The following is a 15,838-nucleotide window of genomic DNA, read 5'->3' on the forward strand; positions in this document are numbered from 1 at the left end:
TTTCGTTTCAAATTACGACTTTTTATACCGAAAATATGCCAATTACTGAAAACGGCAGTGGGTCATATTTTGCCCAAACCCCCATGTAGTTTTCAAAATATCTGAAATGTCGGAAATTTGATTCTTGAGCGTGATTTTTTAGCCGGATTCTGACTCTCAGCACCTATTTTCTGTTTCAAATTACGACTTTTAATACAGAAAATATGCCAATTACTGAAAACGGCGATGGGTTATATTTTGACCAAACCCTCTGCAGTTTCCAAAATATCTGAAATGTCGGAAATTTGACTCCTGAGCGTGATTTTTAAGCCGAATTCTAACTCTCTGCACCTATTTTTTGTTTCAAATTATGACTTTTTATAACCGAAAAAATGCCAATTAGTAAAAACGGCGATTTATCACATCCTTCCCAAACCCCCCTTGCAGTTTTCACAATATCGGAAATATTGCAACTCTGATGCCTGAGCCTGAATTTTGAACCGAATTCTGGCTGTTTGCACATATTTGGAGTTTGAAATTACGACTTTTTAAGGAAAAAATGCCAATTGAAAACGGTAATTTATCACATTTTACACAGGATGAGTTTGGTGACCACTATCATCTACAGGGTGAGTATGGGGTTCACTACTTCCCACTGGATGGGTATATGTTCCATTTCCGCCCACAGGATGTGTGTGTGGCGTCCACTATACCGCCCACAGGATGGGCATGGGGTCCACTGCTGCCCACAGGATTGGTATGGGGTCCACTACTGCCTACAGGATAGCTATGGGGTCACTACCAACTACAGGATGTGTATAGGGTCCAATTCCGCCCACAGGATGGGTATTGGGTCCAATACCGCCCACAGAATGGGTATTGGGTCCAATACCGCCCACAGGATTGGTATGGGGTCCATTACTGCCCACAGGATGGGTATGCGATTTATAATTATAATAAACACTATTAGTTTATTATTACTTATTAAGTTTATTATTACTACTTAATTATTATGATTAAGTACCTAATTTCATATTCATAGTTTCCTACTCTGTGCTTTAAAATTGCTCTATATCTAGTGTTACCCAGTCTCCCAATCTTTATGTACTTATCCAACCAGCTTTACCATTGTGATCATTGCTGTCTTCTTATATGTGCTAGCAATATGCTGTATTGTGCCCATTATTTTTTTTATAGATATATACAAGAGTTGTTACATTCTTGTACAGCCACTAGTACGCGTAGCGTTTCGGGCAGGTCCCTGGAATACGATCCCCGCCGCGAAGAATCGTTACAACCAAGTACACATTTTACTGTTGCGTTAAACAGAGGCTAAAGTTAAGGATTTGCGCCCAGTAAATCCTCCCAGCCAGGATACGAACCCATGACAATTAAAGCGCTCGCGGAACGCCAGGCGAGTGTCTTACCATTACACCACGGAGACTGGGAATCTTTGTTAAATTATCATTCAAGCTGTCAATGCAATCCATCTGAGCTACCTATGTGCTTTAAATATACATACAAATCTCTCCCATCTCATTTTTTTTCTTGCAATGTACCTGTTATCATTTTATAACTTTTGCTAGTTAAACCAGGATCCACTACCTGAATTACTATAGTTAAGATGTTGTTGTTAAAGATTCGCTTCCTGGAACAAAGTTCCAAGTAGCACGGGCTATGGTGAGCCCGTAGTGTAGTTAAGACCTTAGCATTTTCTGTTAGATTAAGGACCTGCCCGAAACGCTGCGCGTACTAGTGGCTTTATAAGAATGTAATCACTATGCTATGTATCCTCACAATCCCAATGTACCTTCTTGTATATATATATAAATAAATAAATAAATAAATAAATAAATAAATAAAGTTATTACATATAATAATGGTGCTTTCCAAATCAACAATACATACAATAGTGTATGCTTTGAAAATCTTTGAAAAGAAAAAAAAAGAGTGGAGTGTGGGAACGTCAACAGAAAACGATGTTACATTGGAATGTCTATGGGGTACACTAAAATCATTCTAAACTAAAATCTAAATCAGTACTAAATTAATTAAATCAGTACTAAATCAATCAATCTAAACTAAAATCAATCTCTACCCACGGTGTCACACCACCACCCCCCCCCCAAACCCATACCAATGAATCAGACCCCTCCACTGTCTCCCATCTGCCTCCCCCCTCCAGGCACTCCTGACCCCTAGGAGGACGTCACTCCAGATTGTCTCAAAGCAATATTAGACCAAATGATACAAGCTCACCCAGTCGTCCACCAAATATTGCAAAAGCAAACGGAACTTGAGAAAGCCCTCTGCCAGATTAAGACGGCTCAGGAACAAATCCTCAAAATCCTGCACCAGCTGAGTCCATCAAGTGGAGGTCCTGCAAGCCAGAGCCGGGTGCAAGATGATGCAACACATGCTGCCGAGGTAAGTTAGCAGACACAACCAGGACACCAGCACATCAGCGCACACAGTAACACCAGTACACACAGTAACACCAGTGTACACATTATCACCAGTACATTAAAAATTAAACAGTCCATTGAACTCCTTGGAAGAAAATGTATTGAGCTCAGTTTCACTCTCTCCACAAACAAGACAAAGGCACACTTCCATCACAAGCGGGGAGCAAATGAAGAACTGCAAATTAATGGTGTAACACTTGAATAGGTTGACCACTATTGGCTCTAACAAGGGGAAGAAAGAGCTCCATCAACTCATAGGAACATGCAAAAGTCGACTCAGGGCACTGAAAGCTATGACCTGGAATGGACATGGAGCCTCTATTGCCGAGCTTACAATGATGTACACAGCCTATGTGCGCTCCGTCACAGACTATGCCGCACCAGTTTTGTGCACCTACTCCCAAAGCGATATGAAAAGGCTTGAAAGCATTCAGAATGAAGCCATGACAATCCTTCTTGGAGTTCCAAGAACTGCCAAAACGTCTAATCTACGAGGGGAGTTGTCCCTCCCCAGTGTTAAATGCAGAATTAAGGAACTGAATGCTAAGCTTGCAATTAGGATAGCCAGAGATCCCCATTACAATGATATTGCTAAGAAAAAACTGAGTTCTGTGTTACTTTCAAGGGGAAACAGGAGAAGCAAAAAATGGCATCACAGATCAGTCTACTACCTCAAAGAACTTCACCTGCTTGAGCAGGCCCGTGAGCTCATGCCTGTAGAGAGGTTACCTCCCTAGGAGGATGACTCATGCAGGATTATCATCAATGAAATGGCAACGAAAAAATACTTATCCCATGATATATACACCGACTTATTATTCAATAAGTTTATTTCAATTTACCAGGACAAATAAGACACACATGCCCAATAATATATTTAATACAGGTCAAGTACTTTCCATGAAACATGTGAAAAAAAAATACAAAATCAAATACCCTATTAGAACCATTTCCATGTGATTAACATTGAAAACTGAACAAAATATCTACATCTAGGAATGATGCCATGACAGTTGCAGTCATTGTACATATTGCAGCAATGACTTGTAGCTATATGATGCACAATAGAGTATAGGAAAGGAAGTGAGAGCCAACATTTTATTTGATGTTTGACAGAAGGTACAACATTAGCAGATAACACATCAGTAACCGAGCACATGTATGGTATTGACATTAAATATACTGAACCATCGACTGCATTCTGTGCAATAAAATGAGTTCTGTACACAACTTCATGTCCACCTTTTGCCCTATACAGATTTTATTTAGAACCACAGGAATTTTATCTGTAGTTAAATGTTTAGTCTTATGAAAATTGTGCACACGAGTACTGCAATTTTTTAATCGACTAACTTAATTTTCTACTTTGCTAGCCAGTGCTAGCAGTAGTAGTAACACATGGAACATGAACAGACAAAGGCAAAACATAAGTGTGGTGCTCTTGCCTGGAAACTCCATGCACAAGAACTTTAAGATCTTCTTCACTTGGCTTGTGTTGCTCACATTCTCTTCTCGAGAAAGTGCTCTCGAGAGGTGCTATTAACTGATCAAAACGGTTTTTAGAAAAAAAAAATAAACATGACAAACACTAAAGCCACACATTAAATGAGAACATTTCACCCCATTTTAAAGCAGACTTGACAGTTTGATCTGGACCAAAATTAAGCTTATTTTCATATTTCTAATGTGTGAGGTTTGTTATTTCTAATAGCCAGAGTATTATGACCTATTGTTTACAATATAAATTATAGATACCATGAGCAGTGTGTTTATATTATTTAAACATAAGAGGAAAATACAAGTAGATGGCTGACTTTCACCCAAATATGGTTGAAGTATTCAACATCTGATGGGACTCATTCAACAAGTGTGTCAAACTGTATTTTCTTCTCAGGAATTCAGTTGAAATACTTCAATTGTTTTGCTAATCACCAAACAGTCAAATAACAAATCAATGCTGTAAACATGTAGATTAAATACTCTAAACAATAATGTAAGCTTGCTGGTGCAGGGGACAAGTACTATTACTTCCTCAGTTCATATCCTAGGATGAAAAATCTGAATACTGTATTGACACTGTAACAACGACATCAAACTTAGATGTTGGCTCTCATTTAGTTCATATACACTGTACTCAATACGCAATTTTTTTTTATCTTGGATTTCATACATTTCAATTACCTAGAGACAAGAGAAGATAAAACATATGCCATCACTTTGATGGATCTATTGGACAGTCTCCAGAACTACACGACATAATACTGCTTTACTAAATTTTGCAAAGCCAAAAACTGATTAGTACATTAGTCAAGCACTGGACTAAGGCATTGTGGATATGATTATGATAATTGGCAGTTAAATCCTATAATAAACATGTCCCCTAATAAGTAAATTTCACCAACATTTAACATGTTTGTTTTTCTCCCACTATTACAGATGGTACCTAATAGGCAAGAAGGGTTAGGCTTCTTTAGGACTTCAATGTAACTTAAAATAAAAAGTCCTTCAAGGCTCTCAGTTACTCTTTCCTCATTTATCAGTAATGCAAACCAGTTCTATTTTTGGTTCCTCTCATATGCTGTATTTATTGCAAACATACTAGTTCAAGCCTGCCAAGAATTTTTAAAAGCCTGTTCTATAACTGGTATATCAAATGCAGGTTTCTGCTTACTGAACATTTATTTTGTTTCTGTAATACCTTGATGGACAAAACATTAGACAGATGCAGATTGGAATGGTTAGCAGCTTTTCCCAACTGCCGTTATAAATTTTCCTGCCAATCATAGTCAATTCCTCTGCATAAAAAGTTTTGTACAAATTATAACAAAAAAAATCCACACTTGAACTCTCTCCTACAGCACTACTTTGCCCATAAGATGTGGGCACGTGTAGTTCTCATACCAGTATACATACATTGTTTGTTTTACAAACCATATCAAATTAATGAAAACTTGCCAGTTTCCCCTTGTCAAGAAGTATATGCACTAGGACACATGACAGACATGCCACATCTAGGACCTAGTGAATGTAGCAATCATGATATCTTCCAAGTACTGTTCATGTATGCTTGGAAACTCCTCCAGACACTGGTCATCAAAATGCTTACTGCACATTTTAACTGATTCTAATTTGCATATGACTAGTTTAGATATCATATCAATAAGTGCCACAAGTTTGCACAGAATAACCAAGTTTGGACACCAATTTTGTTTATTCACTGAATAAGTATAACTGAATCACTGAGAAAATTTTTTTGCAATCAAGTGATCAAGAGAAAAACTATTGAAAAAAAAAAAAAATATCTTTAATATCCAGAATGTAATAAAGCTCCTGATTTTGGCATATATAGTATAAAAACATACCAAATCAATGACGTTAAAGTTTAGAACAAACGGCATTTAAAAAGTGTCAAGTCTTGCTAAAACTTGGACATAAATATTATCCAGTCAGAATATTTATAAAAAAACAAAATCTGGAAAATCAAAGTAAATGCATGAAAAGTACCGAAATGTATTGTATACAGAAGGCATACCATGGAGTAACATAGATAATAAGGAGAAACAGTATTAACAATTAAGGGAAGATCTTCCAGAAGTACAAGCGAAAAATATAATCAATGAACTGCACATCTCGATCATACTTAAGTGTGTTAATCTCTCTTCTTGATAAGTCAAAGTACTGAAACTTGAATGAAACATTTCAACTTGAATGTCCATTCTTATAAATGACAACAGTGATACTAATGAGGGGATGTAATGAGATCACTTTAGTGATATTAACTGACAATATACATTGTAAAGAAGTTCACTGGGTCTTGGTGCTTCTCCAAGCCTAAACATGTTAAGAAACAAACAGTTTACCAGGTACACTACTCGGAACTGTAGGCTTCTCTCAGGTGCTCGGAAAACACGCCTAGAGGACGGAACTCTACCATGGCTGGTTAGGAGGTACTTGCACAGATTTTCGTTCTCTCTTTTTTTTTATTTCTATATATATATAGATATGAAATATCCAAAGTAAATAAGACGAAAAGTATAAAAATAACTTTCTGGTCAAAGCTAGGACACCATATTCCAAGTGTATAGTGTGAACCAAAATAAAACTTTATGCCAATACAGTACCACGATTTTTAGACAAAGAACGCATAATGGTACTATCCGAAATAGTTTGAATATTACTCTTCATAAAAACTTGAATTTCCACTCTTCACATACAAGACTGACCAATAAAGACATTCTATATAATTATTGTGTATGTTCAAGTTTATCAATATTCATTATTTACATAGTTCCCAATAACTTTATCTCACACACACATTCTCAAGCAGAAAACAAAATATGCTTTATGACTAGTGTAACTAAGAACAATAATCCTCAATCCATGTTCCCAGCAAGGTCTTAACTGTATGAACAAGAATGCATCAACATTTCATTTACCATAGCATTACAGACTGAACATGTTCAATTTGTCTCCGCAGTACCACCAGAGCTATAAAGGTAAAATGAGTGTGTTTATGTACAATGCCAGTGAAGGTTAAGTGTGCATGAGTATGACCAGTGAATCTGAATTTGTTCACATTTAAATAAATTTACATCAAGTACTGTAGTATAGAGACTGAAGTTACCAGAATTTCCCTATATAAGGAATTTTCTTTGATCAAATTTACATAAGTATCTATTCACAGCCTGATAAAATATTCTTCAAATCCAATAGAGCAATTTGAAAACAAAAAAATCATATGATTTACTGTATGTAATTTTCCTGAAACCTGCTAAAGAATTATCATGAACACAAAACATTTTTTTAATAAATTTAATGTTATTCTGATTATTAAAACTTGATAATAGAAGAATTCCTTGCATTGACAAACTCGAGTCCTTAAAAAGATTTTCACATACGTAACATTTACAGAGACAACTTGTCAATATTGAGAATAGCTACAGTTATATTGTCTTGTGACCCACGATAGTAAGCATGAAGTGCTAGGGACTTGGCCCCATAATCAGGTTCATGAATATGATCACGAACAAATGCTACTGCTTCCTCGTTCGTTAACACATCCCAAAGTCCATCTGTGGCCAATATCACAAAATGTGCCTGAAAATAAAAAAAGTATAGGTATATCAATCCACAATTCATAAAATATATTACAGAAAATTTTTGTTTATTTTAAGAAACATGGAACAATGTAGTATACAAATTTCAGAGTTCTTGAAGCTGAACAATTTCTGGATACAGAATGTGAATTTTGTTTTGAAGATGTATATTACAAAAATGCTAGTCAAACATGGCATAATTTTACCCATATTCTTTTATCCATTCCATTTATTACTCTTGTTATCATTTACAGCATATATCATTTACAGCATAAAAATGAGTATAAAGTTCAGTAATGCAAAAGGAAGAAATATTTTATAAAGTAATACTCAATATGAAAATTGTACACAAAACATCCTTATGATTAATATAGTACTCCCATCAGAAGCACAACTAACAAAAATTGTCGTCGTAGCAGGAGTATAAATATATTTGTGACAAAGTATTCGGGTGAAACATGCCGAAACTAAGATACGATGATTTACAAATATAATCATGCCTTCCATGTCGATAACATTAACACTGCTTGTGTATAGACAATATATAGAATCTGTAGCCATCAAACAAACACTATACACAGCTGAACAGAATGAAGAAAAATTTTAGTGGTACAGTAACACTTCCTAAAAATAATACCCAAGAAATATAAATTGTAACAGTCTAACATCTCTCACTTTTATATCACCGACATAACTCCTTATACTGTACTTATCCCTGACCTTATCCCTTCATGCCTTAAGTTTGTCCAAAAGTTAATGTAAGTATTTTTATTCTACCAAGAATACAAAAAGCCTTATGCAGAAGAATACTGGCAACCTTACAGTACTCACAAAAATGAATCTAACAGCAAATACTTAATATGTAAATACAATCTTAAAGTACAGATGAAACTTAAACGGACAAGTGAATCTAAGGTTGAATGTAGAGGCTTTAGCTTAAATTTAAATCAACATATAATAAAATTTGGAAGTAATGCAAACAGAATAACGAAATGGTTCATACCAGCTTGGTTATCAATATTGGTAATGTTACACCTCAGCTCACCTTGTGGTCCCGAAGACTGAATGTCAGAACATCAGGCTCGGCAGTGATTAGTTTTCGGGGTTCTTTGAGAGGGAAGTCCCCAAGTGCCCGCGAGGTAGCAAGAATTCCTGCAACTCTCCACACTCCCGTGAATGTGATGAAACCACCTGCTTCCTTAATCCTACGTCGTTCTTTTAACTGTTGAAAATGAGAGAGGTACTGTAGTTAATAAAACAAGCACACTATTATACACCTCAGATCAGCCTGGTTGAAAAGAGAATGGGAACGGTCAACATGACGAACGCAGGGAAGAGGATGGACAATGGCCTGAACAGACAGGCGGTAAGGAGGGTCAAGAGACAAAGGAAAGGGGCTGAGGAGTGGGACAAGAAGGGAAGGAGAGCACAGGAGACAAGGAAGACCAGGAGGAGGATCCTCTGGCCCAGAATGCAAAGGAGCAGACGAGGTGGTGGTGCAGGTGTCTGGTTCCAAGGCCTCAAAACGGTTGCAAAACCGAAAAAGCGGGAGAGGGCGAGAAGAAGGGGAATGCAACACACGAGCATAAGACATACCAGAGAAAGAGGGAAGACAGCGAACCTGGTGCCTAGCCTCAGGAAAAGGTAAATGAACACAATGCTTCAAATTGAGGAGGGCTTCCTCAAATTTGTAATGCACACATGCGAGGGGAAAAGGCAGGGTGGGCGCCACTGCAATTGATGCATAGAGTTTGGGAAGACGGGCACTCCACTCCGTCTTAGAATGACCCGAGGTTCCACACATGGGGCAGAGAGACACCTCACTTGTGCACCTAGAGGGACCATGCCCAAATCTCCAGCACATGCTGCAGAGGTGAGGAGAGGGGGATGTATTCCTGAACAGAGCATTTGGCACCAACAAGAATTACTGAAGAGGGAAGGGACCTACTGTCAATCGTGACCTTCACAACGTGAAGAGGCTGAAAGCGACGACCATGAGGGGGTCGAATGAAGGTATCCACCTGGAGGATAGAATGGCCTTGGGCCTCTAGGATATACCTAATATCCTCGTGACAGTCTAAGTTCCATGTCACCAGTCACAACATGGTGCGGGAGAAGAATTGTGCCAATACAGTACTGGCATTCAACCGGGCATTTTTTCCGAACAGGGGTCTCCCCAATTCTGGACAACGAAGTCAAACGAGCAGCCGCTTCCCAAGAAGGGGCTGCAACAATACGGGTACCAGTATGGGTGAGGTTAAAGGTGACCAACTTATCCACCGAATCAACATGGAGAAATAAATCATCAGGATGAATAGTCAGCATGACTAAGATCAAAATACTTAGACCATGTAGCAGGACCACACACAGCCTGGAAAGAAGGAGATTGGGAAGGAATCAAGTGCGAGTGCAGAGGTGACAACGCCGAGCACCCCCAGTAAGAGGGGGTAAAAGGCACAAATGTGACAACTAGAGACGGAGCCATGCCAGGTGATAAGGTCGTCACCACTGGGGGCTTGGGACTCAACCCTGCCACAAAAGTGGGAGGGGAGCAGAGAGCCAGTTGGGAGAGTCCGAGAAGGAACAAGGTTAGGGCCGAATGTAGCCGGGGCTACAGAGCCAGGTTTCCAGCACAGTCCGACTCGGGGGCCTGGTCGCTTACCCCACAAGTCTGAGAAGGTAAAGGAGGGTCAGGAAAAAAAGCCATAAAAACGAACAAACAAAGTTTATCCACAAATAGGCCACCATACCCACCAAGTAGTCACAATTAGAGGATAGAACACTCATCTCAATGAGATCCACCGTCATGCCTGGTTTGCAGTATTGTTAGCCCTGTGGCCCTCAACCGTTCCCGATTCAAGAGATGATTTAGCTCTGGAATGATTTTTGTTGCCAGGCGTTGCACTTTCTCCAGAGCAGCTATGTATTTCAGAAGATGAGGTCTCCATGCCTGGATGCAATAATCCCGGTGGGGATGCACCAGGGACTTGTACAACTGAATGACTACCTACCTGTCCATAAAAGATAAAGGTACGCTTCAATATTCCTAGGGATTGATAAGTTTTTTTTTTTTTTTTTTACTGCTGCTCCCACTTGTTGTGCAACTTTCAAGGATTGATTGATTCTGACTCCAGGGTCCTTTTCTTCATCAATATGTTGTACGGTTGTGCTATTAATTTGGTAGTTGTGACATGGATTGTTATGCCCCACATGCAAGGTCTTGCATTTAACGAACTGGGTTGACTGGGGGGTCTTTGATAACTGTCAACTATACAAATTTTTATGCAGGTTTTGGTAAAAATGTCACTAGGTAGCACAGTATGGTATATCTAGACTTAAAATACCGACCTAAAATGTTCCCTGTTTAGTATCTTTACAACCTGACTTTACATTGGGAAACATTTTCTTTAAATTTATTTGCTCTTCTCACCCTCTTAGGTCTATCTCATATAAACTTTAGCTTTTCAAGTATGTTATTTAAATGGTATAACAAATTCATAAAAATGTTACTATATACATGAGAAATTTTTCCCGATTCCTATATAATTCTTGTATATACAATATTTTAAGAATAAGTATTTTATCATGTACAGTAGTCTTGATATCATTACAGTAGTTTTCATTCTGTACAGTAGTCGAGCGTGACCCTAGACTAGGCTCGGGAAGCAGAAGAACACCCGAAACCCTCTCTAGGTATGCTTCAGTAGTGGGCTTACTTCTAAATACAGTACTATATGTTTATCTCATATGAAGTGTGCTCAGTATAAGCATCAGCTATACATCTCTACACCTCCAAACACAACTGGTGTACAGTGTAGTGCTTTATAATTTACCTGATTTGGTTTATGATCAAATGAAAGTGGAATAGTTGATCCTTTGAGGTCGCCCATGACTGCTCGAGAGTCTCCTACATTGCCGATGATTAGCAGTTCTCCATCTAGGACTGCAATCACAGCTGTAGTTCCTGAGAAGTTAAAAGTACATTATATTCACATTTGTTTTCAAAGGAAAGAGTAACCTGTATTCCATCACACAAGTTACTTTTGTTCAAATCACACAAATATTGTACAAACAGAACAATACTCTAATACCTTTAACCTTTAAAAAGCTGTTAGAATTACATGTTGATCTGGAATAATGTGGTTAATGGGATAATGACACAGTATGTTTATTATATTTATTATCCCAGTTTTTTTTTTTTACAAATTATACTTATAATACATCTATATGGATGCATTAGCTAACCTAGACCCCATGAAAAAAATTCTGCTATTGTTTCTAATGGCTTATTATGCAATGAGATTATGTATCAGTAAACTGGGATTACTTTTGAAAGATGTTCCTGGATAGAATAATACAGAGGAGTGAGATGCAAGGTACTTTCTTGGAGCTGTGCTACAAACAGATTTATGTGCAAAATAGGAGAACGTATTACATTGTTTATTGTATAAAGGCCTACAATCACTTTCTTTGTTAATTGTAATTCAATAGAACTAATCCATACCGTATTGCGTAAATAATTATGAAAAGGCACCAGGCCAGGGAGGCTATGTAGCACCATCAAATGTGCAGGATATTCAAAAGGCACTAAATATCACTAAGGATATCAAGACAAGAACAAAAGTGCACAAGGGGAATGCTATCAAAGGTATCCAATTCACCAATGATTCTATCTAGGGACAGCTGACCGCGAGGAACAGACAGGAAGCAGGACGCATGCACATCCTGGAAGTCAGGGCATTCAACAAGAATATGAACAATTTGAACAATAACAAGGACAATGCAGTTTGGACAATAAGAAGCAGGGGTGGCACTCCATTAAGTGCCTGCAAGTTAAACGTGTATGGCCAATTCGTAACCTCGCCAGAACCATTTCCTACCTGTTATGGTGGTAGTTGGAAGGCCAAGGGGACATGCTACCATTAAAAAGCACATAGTTTGTTACCAGTAACAGAAGACCAGCGATCCTGCCAATGGGCACGGATTGAGGAATGAATAACTGGTGTAGAAGTTGAAATAAGGAACACCTTTGCAGGAAATGGAACAAGTGTGGATAGCCTCCTTAAAGACAGCATCCGCACGCTCATTTAAGGAGCGTGTTAGAGCAACGGGGCCGAAGCCTTTAGGGATGACCCTTGAGAACCAGGTCCCTGAATAGAAAGAAAAACTTCCTCAAGCCAGTCCTCAGAGACTGATGACAACTCCCAGACACAGTTATAAATATTCAGTAAATACTGAAATGAGCAAGGAGGGAGTTGGCAAAGCATCTCATAATGAATATCATTCTAGCCCGCCACTGTAGAACTGCAGAGGGCCAGGGCAGACTGGAGTTCTGAGAGAAAGAAAGAATCGTTATAGAGAAGCTGAAGATAAGTGCAAAAATCTAATGTACAAGATTCAAGAAGGGGCTTACAAATAAGAAAAGAAGGTAGATGAGAATCGGAGCTAACAGTCGAAAAGTGTGAACCCAGTTCGGTCGCAACCGACAGCGGATCCGCCACAACATAATCATGGATATGAAGGACTGGCAAGATATCTGGAACAAAATTACCCACTATCTTATGGATTTTCTTCCAGATCAGGGGCAGAGGAGTGTCAGTGGTAATCATGGAGACACAAGATTTCAAACACTCATGCTTGGCCGTACGGGCCACCGCATACCCCTTCTGAAACAAAAAGGAATTGGGCGTCTGTCGGTGTCAGTGTTTCTTTCAGGCTGCATGCTAACAGCAGACAGCCCGAGCAGTCTGCATTCCACCAGGGAACGCATTTCTGCTCTCCCTGGAGGTAGAGCGAGGAACAGAGCAAAGGGCAGCGTCGAAAATGGTGTCATGGAAAAAAGAGGAGGGCTCGAGGGAGAGGCAGATCAGAGAGGTCGGAAAGAGTAGTGTGCAAGATGAAGATGTTCCAGACAGCCTTGGCAAACTGCCACCTAAGGAAGGAGAGGGGAGAGTGAAAAGAGAAGGTGACAAGGATGGGGGAAATGGTAATCGTTGTGGAGTCATCAAGAACCCGCCATGTGAAGTCTAAAGAAAGATTAGATGAGCAGAGAGAAAGATCAAGACAGGAAATGGTGAAAGTGCATGAGTCAACATGAGTGAGGTCACCAGAATGGAGAAGAAAAAAGAAAGGACAAATGGTTCGATAAGGTGGCCACAGATGCTTGTCAAAACATATTCCTAGAGGGAATGCCAACAGTTAAAAATCACCCAAAAGGAGCACAGGTTCTGGTATGGAGTCCAACAGGTGTTTAAGATCATGAAGAGAAAGTGGGACATTTGGGGGAAGATAAATGGAACAGACTGTATACCATGCCAGACATGCCAAAGAAAGAAGAAGGGTGGCGAATCTGGCATCGCTTCAGGAAAAGAAAAACGATTGCATGTTTCAAATTGAGAATAGCTTCTTTAAATTTGTAGTGCATACATGCGCAAGAGAATTCATGGTGGGAATCACTTCAATTGATGTTGTGAGCTATCTCGAGATGAATTCGGGGCTTAGCGTCCCCACTGCCCGGTCTTTGACCAGGCCTCCTTTTTATTACACACCCCCAGGAAGCAGCCCATAGCAGATGTAACTCCCGGGTACCTATTTACTGCTAAACCACACAAGGGGTACACACACACCTCACTTGTGCACCTGAAGGAACCAAGTCCAAATCTCCAGCACCTGTTGTAGAAGCAAGGAGAGCAGATGTACTCCTGAATGGAGCATCTAATGCCAACAAGAATGACTGAAGATGGAAAGGACCTACTATCAAAAGTGACCTTCACAACGCGAAGAGACTGATGACGACTGCAAGGGGGTCGAGTGAACGTATCTACCTGGAGGATAGAATGGCCTTGGGCCTCAAGGATATATTTAATATCCTCATGGCAGTTTTTCTGTTCACTATCACTCGTCACAACATAGTACGGAAGAAGAACTGTGCCAGCATCTGGCACTTAACCAGGCCTTTTTGGAGATCTGAACAGGTCTCTCTCCAATGCAGGACAATGAAGTCAAGCAGTCAGCCACTTCCTGGGAAGGGGGCTGCAACAACACGTGTACCAGTATGGGTGGGGTTAAAAGTGAAAGGGATCCACCAAATCAATGGGGTGTTTATGGAGGAAGAAATCATCAGGACGAGTAGGATCAACATGACCGAGATCAAAATAGTTAGTCCACATAGCAGGATCAAACAAATCCTGGAATATATTAGATCAGGAAGGAATCATGCGCATGTGAGTGCAGAGGTGACGGCACAGAGCACCCCAAGTAAGAGAACAGGAAAAAGGTGCACTTGTTATAACGAGAGACGGAGCCATGCCAGGTGATGAGATGGTCACTATTGGGGGCTTGGGGCTCAACCCTGCAACAGAGGTGGGAGGGGAGCAGAGAGTGTTAGTCAGGAGAGTCAGAGAAGTAGCATGGTCAGGGCCCAATGTAACGGGGGCTACAGAGCCCAGTCTTCCTCACTGTCCAACTCGAGAATCTTGTCGCCCACCCCCACGAGTCTGATAAATTAAATGAGGGTCAAAGAATGGCATAAAAACGAACATGTAAAGATTCCATCCACGGATAAGCCCTCATACCCACCATGGAGCCGCAATTAGAGAATAGAACACCCAACAAGATCAGAATCCCCCCAGGAGTGCATCGTGGATACACACCCTGCAATTGCCACCTTAAGAACCATCAGTCTGTCAAGATCAGGCTCAGCAACGAAGGCAAATTATGACAATAAAAGCGTTCCCTTGCTCAACAACATCGGATACCACAGTTCTACGGGTGAGAGAGAGTGAATCCCCTAACACCCGGCATCAAAATAGAAGACATCAGTAAGAATATTCAAGAATGGCTAAAAGTCAGCAGGAAGGGAACAATCAGAAAGGAGAAGAGTTGGGGAGGAAAATGAAACAGGTGGAAGAGGAAAAAGCAACCAGCAGGAACATAAGGCTTCAAAATGACAGAGGACATGCTGTCCCATGGAACATCACGCCCCGGCGGCCGCCCACCAAGCCCCCTCATGACGGCAACGGGCTGGAACGGGAGGGGGAATACATTGCATAAACTAAACTTTAGCAGTGCACTTGTATTACTTTGATGAGTAAGTATTAGAGGTGCAAGCAAGGCCCAGCACAAACAAGTACACCAGCTAGTACCATGCATGGCACATTATATCTACCAGGCAGTCTTTGGCAAGGAGTACAGTACTGTCTGTAACACTTCATTGACTAAATCCGTAGGAGTCGTGATGTGAGTTCAAACCTATGCAGTAGGTGTTCCCACCCACATGCTCTAGCGACTAGAGCTAGA

General features: G+C 39.9%; 1 protein-coding gene across 1 annotated transcript in view; it reads right to left on the minus strand.

Annotated features, from left to right (window-relative positions):
* Positions 1–3,308: 3,308 nt before the first annotated feature.
* Positions 3,309–15,838, minus strand: part of LOC123768765 (uncharacterized) — a 34,564-nt gene continuing 22,034 nt past the window's right edge. Inside the window, exons 3-5 of the mRNA XM_045759578.2 lie at positions 11,374–11,504; positions 8,586–8,762; positions 3,309–7,541 (exon numbers count right to left, since the gene is read on the minus strand). Of these exons, the coding sequence (XP_045615534.1) occupies positions 7,350–7,541; positions 8,586–8,762; positions 11,374–11,504 (500 nt within the window). The 3' untranslated portion in view covers positions 3,309–7,349. The remainder of the gene's footprint in view (positions 7,542–8,585; positions 8,763–11,373; positions 11,505–15,838) is intronic.

The sequence above is a fragment of the Procambarus clarkii genome, chromosome 1, assembly GCF_040958095.1.
Source record: "Procambarus clarkii isolate CNS0578487 chromosome 1, FALCON_Pclarkii_2.0, whole genome shotgun sequence".
Lineage (NCBI taxonomy): Eukaryota > Metazoa > Arthropoda > Malacostraca > Decapoda > Cambaridae > Procambarus > Procambarus clarkii.